The following is a 13,571-nucleotide window of genomic DNA, read 5'->3' as shown; positions in this document are numbered from 1 at the left end:
ATCATATCCATTCTCAAGATATGTATTTAACCACTGGAGTCACGTGGATTACTTTTATTCTGCCTTCATGTGCTTTTTGGAGCATCAAAATTTTGCCACACATTTATATTTTGAGGACCTTTAAAACTGAAATATTCTTATAAAAATCTTAATTTGTGTTCGGCTCAAGAAAGTCATACACATCTGGGATGGCATAGGGGTGAGCAAATGATGAGAGGATTTTCTTTTTTGGGTGAACTATTCCTTAGGTAGGTATAGTTCACCCAAAAATGTTAATTCTCATTTGAACTCCAAAAAGCATTAAAAGGCACCATGGAAGTAATCCAAATGACATCAAGGGTTAAATTCTAAGTGATATGATAGGTCTGGGTGAGAAAGAGATCAATATTTAAATCCTCGTTTACTATAAATCTCCACTTTCACTTTGATATTGTAAAAGTGGTAAAAAAAAAAAAGAAGAAAAAAAAAAAAAAAAGACTTAAATATTGATGGATTACTTCTATGCTGCCTTTGTGATCATCAAATGTCTGACCACCATTCACTTGCATTGTCAACCCACAGACCTTAAATATTCTACTAAAAATATTTTTGTTCATGAGGGTGAGCAAATGAGAGAATTTAAATTTTGGGGTAAACTATCTCTTTAAGCATGATAAAGTGTTATCAAGCTTCAAATCAAATCATGTTGCGTCAAGGAGACTGCAGATGTCAGATTTATAAACTATATTTTGGTCCATATTCTTCAAGCATAAAAGTTTTGGACCGCATTGACTTTTCATTTGTGTTCTGCAGAAGAAAGTCATAGCATAAGGGTGAGTAAATTATTACAGAATTATAATTTTTGGGTGAACTATCCTTTTAAAGCAGTTTCATCACCTGCTACTCTGTAGTTGGTTGACATAGTAGATAGGTGTTGGTCATTATGCAGATACTCTTATACAAAGTGACTTACAGTACAACTACAGGCACCTTTGAACAACCTTGTTGAAAAACCGAAAAATTTAAATATTGCCATATTCTTTTGTGTTCCACATAACTAAATCATACAGGGTTTAAACAAAAGGGAGAAAATGACAATTACAGCTTTTTTGGGTGGCATAAAGGTGATGACTCATGGCCTACTACTTCTAGGGCACATACCAGCAGCATTCCAGTTGCCAGTCCTGAGATAACCCACCAACACAAGTACAGGAGTCCATAGTGATCCTAGCCCTATTAATCCACTGAAATAGTTAAATCTCTACTATTTAAACAAATACTGAAAACTTTCAGTGCTCACAGAATGCCAGAGTCATGAAATTATGAAGCATTTATTTCTTAAGTCATCTCTATGCTCAAATCTTAAGTTGAGTCTTGCCAAATTTAACACAGAATGGCCAAGATAAATGGATCCTAAACATCGAATTCAATTTATGAAACGCAACACCTTAATACATATGGTAATGAAAATACAAAACACGTAAAATGTTCAAAACAAAGTTTTATTTGCGAGACACATGTCTCACTTCTGGCTAGACTCTGACTTGGAAGCTCTCAGAGAGGAGAGACGGCGTCTCTTAGCAACCTTTTCTTGACGTTTCTCTTTTGCCTCCTGCAAAACAGAAAAAGCAAGGAAAATTAAATACTAATTTGTATTTAAATGTATGCGTGTATACACACAAATATATTTTTTTATTTAAATTAACACCTCTCCAGGTGTCATTTATCAATATTATTTAAAAACAAAAATAGCAAAAGGCCACAATAAAGGAAAATAATAGGGGTCGACCGATTATATTTCTTGCGATAATCATAATTCTACTAATTATCAGAATAGTTAGTTTAAAAATGTTAAAATGTGCTCCTTTGGCTCTGAATCTGCCTCTATCTGAAAGGTTACTGCTTGCAGTCTGACTCAATATACTGCCCACAGTTTTATCGGAGTGGTTATAGGTCACAAGTAAATGGCCAATCAACACTACTCTGTATTCGTGGGAGAGACTAAAGCAGTAAGAAAAAGATGCATCACTCGGAGGACAAGCGGTTTCCAAAAGGTAAGAATGCAGATATTGAAGATGGAATAAACGTCACAATACTCTGTCAGCGATCACCAATTAGTGGTGAGATGGGGCAACCTTTGTCATATAACAATCAGATTTTCCACACACACACACACAAAATGCCCACGTACCTTCATCCTCTTGGCCAGCAGCTTAGCATACTCTGAGGCCTCCTCCTTATTCTTCTGTGTGCGCTGCCTCTTGAGAGCAATTCGTCTGCGTTTGTGCTGCAGCACACGGGGCGTAACCAGACGCTGAATCTTAGGGGCCTTAGTCCTGGGCTTCTTACCTTTCAGAGGGAGTACAAGCACTCATGAGACTCTGGATATATTTTCCACTTCAATCCATCATATATTTTATTTACTACAACCTGTTGTGCCATTTACAAACGCAAATGGAAGTCAGCACAATCTCATAACTAAACCTTGACCAATTTTTTTCTCTCCAATTAAGCCATAAAATTAATCAGTCTCCAGCCGTTCATAAAGTCCCTGTCTCCAATCATTTCAACTATGCTTGCAAAAAGTTTGACAGAGCAATGCAGTACAACCAGCCACTGAGAATATGATCGGGTTGTTATCCGGTAAGCAGCTCCACTATTGCTGTGGCACAACACTGTCCCCCCTTTAAAGCTACTAACAAGCCAAAAAGGGTCTACTGGTGTGCCATATAAACTAATACAGATTTAATTAATTGTTCTTAAAAAAGGCTTGATTTAGAAGACTAAGGCAATCATAAAATAGATAGTTCACCCAAATAAGACTACTCCGTTGAACACAAAAGATAAAAGAAGACCGCCTCAGTCAACATACATTTTTATTGTATGGAAAAAAAGCAGCAATGAAAAAGTGACTGGTGAATCCGTCATTCTGCCGAACATCTACTTTGTGTCCCACAGAAGTCATAAATGTTTGAAATAGGGATGCACCGAATCGATACCTGGATTGGTATTGGCTCAGATACTGACTTTTAGAACCGGATCTGGTATCAGTCCGACGAGCACGATCAAAATCCGATACTGTGTGTTAGTCACGATTGTTATAATCAAACTACAAAAATGGCATAAAAGAACCATAAAATCACAATTAGAAGTAGACATATGATTCATGCATTTAATTTAAAGTCCCTTGAAAACATACAACTGCATTGTGAATCTCAAAAGTTTAATAGATATAGTCTGGCTTCATTAAATAAGTGGTGCTCAGTTGTGTACTACACACAAATATGGCATGCGTGGGCTGATGCACTTCATCTCAGATAGATGCTCAATAGTTGCAACTACAACTTTTGATCAGCCCTAATGGCCGACGACTCTGACGTGTGCAAAATTTCATGAAATTAAGCATGCCAAGTGCCTCAAAAAGACCCAAATTTAAGGAATAATAATTAATGCATTGCCATGGCAACGGTATTTGCATTTATGCATTTGGCAGACGCTTTTATCCAAAGCGACTTAGTGCAGTTATTGGGACAATTCCCCCCGGAGCAACCTGGAGTAAAGTGCCTTGCTCAAGGGCCCAACAGTGGCATCTTGGTGGTGCTGGTGCTTGAACCCCCGACCTTCTGAGCCTCAACCACTGAGCCACCACTGCCCCCAATATATCAAATATTCCTTTACAATTTTACATCAGCAGCATCTTGACATTATTCTATAGAATTTTGAAGCAATTCATGTAAAAACAAGAGGGGTATTTCGAAGTCTGTTAAAATTGCCATACTTCCTGCTGCCAGTTGGTGGCTCTATGACCGTGATAGCAGCATCAATGTGATCAGCCCTCATTAACAAACATACAGCTGAAGTTTCATATTTAAAAAATGGCCAAAGCTAATGGAGTATAAAAGTGTTTGGCTTTGAGAACTATATGTACCAATTTTGTTGACTGCAAGTGAAAGAGGCTGCCATAGAGCCCCCCTTACATGTCCATTTTCAAGAGGGCGCTACATTTATTTTTTTTTATTAAATATTATGATCAAAATTAAATTGATACAGACAGTTAATCAAATAAAATAGATTTTTTTAAATGATTTATTTACACACACAAAAAAAAAATCAATTTTATTTTTGGTAAAAAATATGAAAACATTAATGAAAATAAATCTGATTACACAAGGCTGCTTAAGTTTGTGATATTGCTTACAGATAATAATAATAATACTACAACAACCATGTAATACAACAATTGTTTATTGATACGCTTTGAACATTAAATTATAAAAAGTAGTTATACTTCTCTGACTTCAATTTTACGTATCCATTTAAATAGAGCTTTCATATTAGCGGAACTTATATTTTGACAGACCTTTTGAGTTCTTCCTGTTTTTACAGGTTAGTTAAATCAAGCTTCCCATACATGCTGGGATACTCCCGTCACAACTCTTGAGCTGAAATCTCTGCGCTGCACCCGAGGAGTTAATTTAAGTGTTAAAAGCTGTTTATGCTCTAAACAGCATGAAAATTAAGCATCAGCACTGTATTGCGTTTGTGAGAGTCTGTGCGCATGCCCGTGATTGTGCGTGGGAATTATGTGACAGAGCAGAGTGGCACCGCTTAGCGTGTATTGCATGAGACTATTAAATTACATCCTTCTGCTGTTTAATGATCACACATGGCCATATCCAGAGTATTTTTTTCCAAATTGTTATTAATTTAATCCAAAATATATAAAAACTCACCATTTTGCTAATGACAGCATACTGCAATATTAAACCAAATTTAACAACAAGAATAACAGTTTTAATTTCCGTTGGTATCGTAATACTTCATTAGTACCTGTGAACCGCACATCCCTAATCGTGAGCGTACAAAACGGTGTATAATATCTTTGTGCATTCTGTTACGAGCAATTGTGAGAATCTTTGATTCTGTTAACTGCATTATTAAAATAAAGTGACTGGATCAGACAGTAGTTGGGTTCACACCCCCTTCTCCCCTCAATCCGCTACTGATCATGCCCACTTAGAGTGCATCTTTTAAAAATGTGGTGAGAGCTCAACTATGCTGAAACAAGGTGTTGCGACCCTTGAAAGGTTATTTTTGTGCTTGTCTGTGTTGGGTGTAATCAAATGACTTTTTATTTCTTACAATCATACTACAGTTACCGAATCTAATCTAATTATATTAAATACATATTTCTTAAATACTTATGTAGAACACATTCATACTACTAACATTAACATTTACAACTGTTTGCGTTTGTGACCGCGAGGGAGTGTGCCGCCTAACAAGTCGATTAACAATGAAGAAAAATACATTTTTAATTACCCTGGACGAAAACAGAAGTTTTAGTGTTAAGTGTTTCAGAAAGTAATGCAATTACTTTTTCAATTAAGTAATCTGTAAATTCAGTCATCTAGTTACAATTAAACAGAAGTAATTAGTCATTAATAGTGAACTTGTTAAATGTTTTTGAGTAACTTGTCAAACACTGGTGTCTGCCAAACAATTTATGGACAAGAGTAGCCAAAAATCAGTCCCACCTTCTTTAGTGAGCGGTCTTCTGACCACATACTGCCGAACATCATCCTCTTTGGACAGGTTGAAGAGCTTGCGAATCTTGCTAGCTCTCTTGGGTCCCAGTCGGCGAGGGACAGTGCTATCAGTCAGCCCAGGAATGTCTTTCTCACCTGATGGAAGGAGACGAAGAGCAAAAGTGAGATCTCATTTTTCAATTAGATGGTAAGAAAATAAACATCTGCAATAAACACGGCAATAGAATTAGGCCTAATTTTTCAATATTTAATATGACATTTTCTTTACATTGTCCACCCATCAGCCTTTTTCATTACAACAAGACGAGGTGTAGCAGGTTCACAATTTCACACCACACTTGTACAGATCTTCTGTACCCATTCACTAACATGCATTGCAATAATTTTGACGGAGCAATGCAGTACAACCAGCCACTTTGAAAATGATCAGGTTGTTATCCGGTTAGCAACTCCACTGTTACTGTGGCACAACACTGTCCCCCCTTTTGAGGCTACAAACCAGCCAAAAAGGGTCTACTGGTGTGCCTGTTTATGAACCTACAATTTTCATAGATGGATAAAAAAAACATCCCTTAAATAAAATATTTACACTTACCCTTCCTGACAATGACCAAGTTGAGAACACTAAGGTTGGCGTCAACGATACAGCCACGCACAGACTTGCGTTTGCGCTCACCGGTACGGCGAGGGCGGTAACAGGAGTGTCCCTTGCTGAGGAGGAGACGCACACGGCCATGGGTCAGCACACCCTGCTTCATGGGGAAGCCCTGTTTGTCATTGCCTCCGCTGATGCGCACAACATAGCCCTACAAAATAATCATAGGGTCTCAATGTTAAGTTAGTTGAGTGTGTTATAAATCATGAGTGTAGCAACAACTGCAATTGGGAGAATACAACAGTATAGTCACATCTGCAAAATATCAAACGCAACCTAAATGTCATCAAAATGGGACTCAAGTAAATTAAGACAAGTTCTAATTAACATGACACTGAAATGCTCGAAACATACAACTTTACGTTAAAGAATTGGGGCAGCAACAAGTCATGGGTTCTGTGCTTGACCACTTACCTTCCACTCATCACCCAGTGTGTCTGCAGCCACCTCAGTGGCCATGCGTTTCTCATAGAAGATCCTTAGTTTACGCTCATCGTCAACTTCTATAAGCTTTTGACAGCCAGTGGCGGGGAATGAGATATTGAGCTAAAAAGGCAAGTATAAAAAACAGAGAATAAACACATTGCAGAAATTAAACTCTGGGTTAATTAAATGAATGTCTAAATCTGACACGTTTCTGCTAGCTAGTCAAACAACCGCTAATGCTATTGAAGAATTGCTAATAGCTTGACACTCTATAAGGATTCCTACAATGTATTTTAACATTGTAATTGGACGCACAGTATCTGCGACACAGGCGGGCAATTCACCGCCACTCGAAACGCTTCAAAACTCTTGTAAAGTGCTCATTACATGTCTGTTCCGGGCGCTGCCATGTTGCTGCACAGTCACGGAGGCACTCCAAATAAAACAAAATCAGCATCCATCCATCATATCGGTTGGGCCTAACATGCTTGACACAACTACATCGTATTGTTTTAGAACAGTGAAATGCAACTAAATTAATATTGAGACATCTAATGGCCGCTAAAACCGAAATTATAGGATTGTAAGTCCTCCTACCTTCATTATGGAGGACTTTCTCTCCTGGAGTCCACCACCGAAAAGAGAACGGATATCCGACGCGTATTCTCACATAAACTTCCGAGATATCGCGAGAATATGCAATTGCTCCTTGTTTGAAACACGTTAGTTTAAGTAGCACTAAACATAATTTCAAACCCTCACAATCAGACTTCACTAAATTACATAAAGCACTTCCCCATGAATTAGATTTTATAACAAGAAATATATTAACATAACTGATGCAGCCACGACTGGCTCCACTATCAATTTGGATACAAAGTTCACCTGCACCCCCACTCAGGGGCTCACAGCTGAAAATGACATACCTGAATTAAAATAAATATAGCTCCTGAGAACAGTGTACCACAGGCACAATTAAGGTCTCTTTGGAAAGAAGACACTTGGCACTCTACTAACAATAAATCAGAGTTGATAATGCTCAAACAAATAAAAAGTTATAAAAGTTGAAGTGCCTCATAAATAATGTGAACTTCAAAAAATGTTTTATTATTTCATGTACAAATATATAAAAATAGACCTGGAGGAATCCAATTAGGTAAATAATTGAAAGCCACAAGTCTCATCAGTTTATATTTCAAATTTGAGGAAGATATAATGAAAAATGGGGTTCCTGCAAGCTTTTTCCAAGACTATGTCAGTTCCCTTTCTCCCTCCCCCTGCGCGAGGCACATCCCCAGAAATGACATCCCCAAACTAAAATAATTGTAGTTACTGAACAATTTGCTCTACATGCACAATTTAGACATATTTAAAAAGAAGACACTTTGGAGTTTATTACCCAAATGTAAAAGTTGAAAAAACTTACACAGACAAAAATTTATAGAATTTAAAGTGTCTTGAAGATAATTTGTACTGCAAGTAACATTTCATTATTTTATGAAAAAATAAATGAAAACAAACCTGGAGGAATCCAGTTAGGCAATTGATTGAAAGCCACAAGTCTCATCAGTTTATATTTCACATTTGAGGAAGATATTATGAAAAATGAGATTTCTGCAATATTTTTTCCAAGACTATGTCCAGGTACCAAGAAGCCTCCTTGGATACCTCAAAAAGCAACCTAATGAAAATATGTTATGAAGGGTACTGCAAGCTATTTTAGTCATCATATACACTGTTCCATGCTTTTTCAATTATAAAATAATCCACACAACCATAAGACTTTATATAAGTGATTTATTTGCACAACAGAACAATAAAAATATAAGTAAAATATTATGAAATATTTAAAAAAATAAATGTATAAAAAATAACTGAATTTCTTTGCAACAGAAAAGGCAAAGAAAAAAAATTCAAAAATGCTGTTGTCTCTGGCAAAATGCTAAGTCCTGTTTAGTCAGTGCTGGTCATGCCAAACGTCCTCGTCAGTTGAACAGTTCCACTTTTCTTTAGGGGTGCTTGGGGACACAGCGGGTATGGACTTGGTTTTTCTGCTGCTCTTTTTGCCTCTCCCTTTTACTGGTCGATTCAGGTCTAAAACAGCAAGTGCAGATCTTGAAGAATTTGAGAGCTTGCATCTCTTTTCTACTGGTTGGCTGGTGCTTGGATGCCACTCTTCATCTGAAGATTCAACTTGATGGCTGTTGCATGGGAAAGAATGGAAAGATAATTAGCACCGCATGTCAAGTAAATAATTCTGTATAGTTTTTATGTGGCTGGCCATTCAATCAACAATCAAACTGATGGGCAGTCGTTTAGACAGCATGGTGATGGCCAGTGATACAGACAGCATTCATATGGATGGTCAGACATAGAACCAACAATCACACTGATGGCCAGCCATCAGACAGGCCATTTGTTTTATAAGGTAAATGCATTGTGGTCTGAAAAGATGATGCTACTTTATTTCTATTTATTTCTATTTGTATATATTGGACAATTGTAAAGTTGTTTAGTTATTTCTGTAATTTTTCCTAGCACAAACACACTATATATATATATATCAAATGGGAAAACAAACACACACACACACTCTCTCTCTCTCTATCTCTCTCTCTCTCTCTCACACACACACACACACACACACACACACACACACACACACACACACACACACACACACACACACACGTATAATGTGTGCATGTTACATAGCAACTCACCGATGTAAAATTGGACCATCTTTTCCGTCCTCAAGCATATCACCCTCGGCGCTGTCTTCACTCTCCTCAATTTCGTCATCGCTGCTTCGAGTGATCTCAAATAAAACATCTTCAGCAGAAAAAAAACTTCTTTTGACGATCCATTTGATGAGATAATCCGTCCAGTAAGACGCGAAAACAGATGTTTTCCGTCTTTTTACTATGGCTCGTTTGTTGTCAAATGACGGGGGTGTGGTCACAGCCTAATTCGCAGGTTAGAGTGGCTGATTCAAATAAATAAAAAAACATCTTGTTCGCGAGGAATTTAAACTTCCCGGGTATCGTTGGAATCGTGCACTGCTTGGCTACATTTTCTATCAGTCATATCATTTCAATTCTTTCATTGGCTTTCGTTGTAAAGACAAAACAATAGGATCAGCATATCATGACGTCAAAAAAACTGACCGCAGTGTTTGGATATTTTGACCTATATATTGCCTATCTTTGTATTTGTGTGTGTGTGTGCGGTCATAATTTGTTCATTACACTCTAAGCAACACACACATATAACGTTCGGCTACCGGGAGTCTGTTTTTATGCATAATTTTATTGCATAACCGACAAGTATGATACTTCACCCTGAAGAAAGGGTGAATATTCAGGGGAATAAAATGCATTTTATTATAAGTTGTTTCACTGAAAACCTTTGCCCCGAAAAGCATAACAAAAATGGCATCCTGCGTAAATTGGATACAAATTAAATAACTAAACTAAGTACAATTTAAATAAAACGTCCTCTACACTAAAAAAATAATACACTAGATCTACTCAAAATTGTGGCAACAGATCACAAGCAATGTTATTAATTAAATTCAACACTCAAGAATAGAATTAGAATGAATCAAATTATCTCCTTACAAATCAACCATTCAAAATGAGTAACCGCAAATAGCACACAAACAAATTAAAATTTAAACAAAAATATTGGTTTCCTTGGACAAAATAAATACTTTGCTAATAAATACTACTTAATGGAACGGTTTTGATTTTAACACAAAACAAGTTGGCATTATTATTTTTAATGAGTGGATTAAAATAATTTAATTAAATCTGATTTCAGTTATGAATAACAGACATAGACGTCAAAGATGAATTACAAACTTCTTTATTATTGCCAACAACAGTCACAAAAATAGGATCTATTAGTATTCTCGGAGTGAACACTCACTACTCTTTGAAGCATCAAGCTCCAAGATATACTTTGCAGATCCGGATAATGAAGATTCAGTGCATTCAGTAGGTCAAACCAAAGAGGACACAGCAAGCCCTGTGAACACAGTAAAGCCCTTTAAGGACTTTTACCCTCTCGACAACTCGATTTCAGTGTCCAATTGACAGTTACTTGTAGAGACTCCTTTCTTTGTCACATTTACGGAGTGAACATCACTAATATTTATGAACAGAACTGTTGTTTATGTATTTTTCCCCCTCTTAGGGCAAGGTGTCAATTCACACAGGATGAGAACAGTTCAAGTTAGCAGAACAAATTTTTCAGGGTTTCTCTCTCTTTCTAGGAACAAAATGTTCAAATAAGTGCACAAAAACGTGATGTCTTTGTTTGGCAACATGGAACCACAGAACAGATTATACTACAAACAATATTATTTTAAGACAGCAGTTTAGACCTGAGTGACTAGACTCTGTTTGACATCTTTGAAGCATTAAGCTCCAAGAAGTTTCTGAAATACCTCAAAAGGTATATTTTAGATGCGTGGGATAATGGAGATTCAGTGCATTGGTCAAACCAATGAGGACACAGCAAGCCCTGGGAACACCATCACGGTGTCCTTTGGACTGTCACTTGAAGCTCCTGTCCTGGTCACAATTACTGCCATCACAAGCCGTTCAATTCCCGTTTGTTCTCCGTTGTCCTGCAACATTAAACAACAGTGAGACTCACAACCTAAGAAATATTGATCAAAAGAGAAAATCTGAAACTATCTGAATCTTAAAACACTGATTTGAAACAAATTAAGTCCAATCAACAATAGTATGGCCTCTTGGGAAGCAACCAACATTAATTTTGATTTAAATTCACACATCTGGTATATTGAAATTAAGATGGCATACGTTGAATTCTTTGATGAGATCTCCTGCATGTTCCCCAAGAAATTCTATCATGCAGCGGATGACCACCTCTCGTGTCATATCAACAGAACACTGCTCATCCTAAAAGAAATAAAAAATGAATTTATGAGATCTCCTCCACATAGAGGTTTCTTTAATTTAGTGGTGCAAGTAATGTCAATAGGTGAGCAACAGGACTATCTAAGCCTGGTTTCTCCCAAGGTATTTTGTCTCCTTAATGTTTTGTTCCTCGCTAATGTCACCCTTTGGCTTGATCAGAAGTGCTTAAAAACAGTTAATATTTATTACATTTTATCAACTAACCTGTGCTTGACACTACAAAACAAAGGTTGCAGAATAACTTATTGGCACTGTATCTTCTTCAGTACAGCTGATTCACAGTTGAAATTGAAGTTGTTATTATCATTTAAAACGGATTCATTCTGGTTTATTACTGTAAAACTGCTTTGAAACTAACTGTATTGTATAAAGTGCAATATAAATAAACAAGACTTGACTTCTTGAATGTTTTCTGTGAAAGTCCATGAAATTAACTTAAGTCCACTCCAAAGGGAAATATTTTATTTAACAGAATCCACTTTAACTACGACTCGTTTGAACTACAATGCGTTTTTTTCCGGATCTTATGAAATCATAATATTACTCATTTAAATAATCCCACCCATTTCCAAAACTCACTTGTTAAACCTTCCTAAGCATCCTAAGTCCTCAGGTGAATTGGGGTTGTGCTTTCGGCTTTTGTGAGTAAAAAATGTCCCATATATATATTTGTCTTAAACGCACATCCAACAAACACACACTCTGTGGATTCGTGACTCTTCAAATGATTTCCAAGATGTTGACAATATTCCTTTTTATATATACTTGAGCAAAGCACACACTTAAGAGATATGATTACATCTGACTTCCTATCTTCATCTTGTGTATGATACCTTGACAGATGGAGAGCAGTCCACGTTTTAAAGGAGCATGGAAAATCCAAATGAAGACATGCCACTGAGGTTCTAGATGGCCAGTGTTGTAATCTGTAATGTTGTAAGAGGTCACCCCTCGTTGTTGCGTTATACCTGCATACTTTACAGCTCCATTTCATTGCACCTATTAAAAAAGACACAGACATTACACATTATATGAATGTGAACATTAAACACACACACACACACACACACACACACACACACACATTAAACACACACACACACACACACACACACACACACACACAGTATTGAAAAAAAATTAAGTTAATTCTTAACTAGGCTGTGCAACAAAATGCATTTAAATTAAGGGATTATTTTTCGTATTACGTCAGGGATTGAAATGGAGAGGTGCATGCAAGTGCTGGAAACGGCATGCATCTACTTCAGCCATTAATCAATGTAAAACACGATTTCCCATACTTTATGAACAACACCCAAGTTCAAATGTACGGAGCCAGCACGACATGTGGATATAGGACACAAATTAAGACTTCATTCACGGCCATTATTAAACAATGTTGCTCGTTCCTTATCACAGACAAAATAGTAATCTTTAAACATATTTGCTACACGAATGGATTAGTTAGTTGCCTTATTTTTCAAGAGCACTATTAACGTTGCACTACCATCAATACATTTTTTAAATGACGTTCATATTACATCAAGTAGACAACTTGAACAATTTACAACAGTTTTTTCATATATAAATTAAATAATCCTCCTTACCTTTGTCTGGAATTAAGTGAAAAAAAAGAGTGCCGACGAGCTTTGCCTCCAGGTTTCAGCGGGAAACTCCAGTCCAGGCCTCCTGAGCATAAACTATTCAACTGCAGAGGTGAATAGATTTACAGCTGCACTTTTGACATTAATCGGTGTCCTTTATTGATATTAATACGATAGAACTAAGCAAATCTAAAACTATTGCGCAATCAGATATGACTTATCTGCAGCGGGGAAACTCCAGTGCGTGCTTCGTTCTCGCGAGCTGCTTAAGCGAGCTTTTAAACCGGAAATTATTGTAAATTGAAAACAGCTAATTTGCGTTACGTTGTATTTATTCAATATTCTCTCTATTTGGAATTATTAAAAAAGAATAACTAAATGTTTCACAAAAAAATATTAGATTTTATTC

The 13,571-nt window shown here is 36.7% G+C and overlaps 1 protein-coding gene and 1 long non-coding RNA gene across 2 annotated transcripts; both read right to left on the bottom strand.

Annotated features, from left to right (window-relative positions):
- Nucleotides 1-1,463: 1,463 nt before the first annotated feature.
- Nucleotides 1,464-7,272, bottom strand: LOC127644318 (40S ribosomal protein S6). The gene is made up of 6 exons (XM_052127443.1): nt 7,207-7,272; nt 6,598-6,729; nt 6,124-6,334; nt 5,517-5,663; nt 2,171-2,328; nt 1,464-1,591 (listed from the first exon to the last, which is right to left on the bottom strand). Exons 1-6 carry the CDS (start codon nt 7,210-7,212, stop codon nt 1,502-1,504), a joined length of 744 nt encoding a protein of 247 aa, XP_051983403.1. The 5' UTR covers nt 7,213-7,272; the 3' UTR covers nt 1,464-1,501.
- Nucleotides 7,273-10,492: 3,220 nt separating this feature from the next.
- Nucleotides 10,493-13,414, bottom strand: LOC127644439 (uncharacterized). The gene is made up of 4 exons (XR_007970655.1): nt 13,166-13,414; nt 12,392-12,557; nt 11,442-11,540; nt 10,493-11,242 (listed from the first exon to the last, which is right to left on the bottom strand). It is a non-coding gene; the product is annotated as an uncharacterized LOC127644439 (long non-coding RNA).
- Nucleotides 13,415-13,571: the final 157 nt, after the last annotated feature.

The sequence above is a fragment of the Xyrauchen texanus genome, chromosome 5 (assembly GCF_025860055.1).
Source record: "Xyrauchen texanus isolate HMW12.3.18 chromosome 5, RBS_HiC_50CHRs, whole genome shotgun sequence".
Classification (NCBI taxonomy): Eukaryota; Metazoa; Chordata; class Actinopteri; order Cypriniformes; family Catostomidae; genus Xyrauchen; species Xyrauchen texanus.
The sequence above is the reverse complement of the archived record's forward strand: the minus strand, read 5'-3'. Positions and strand labels throughout refer to the sequence as shown.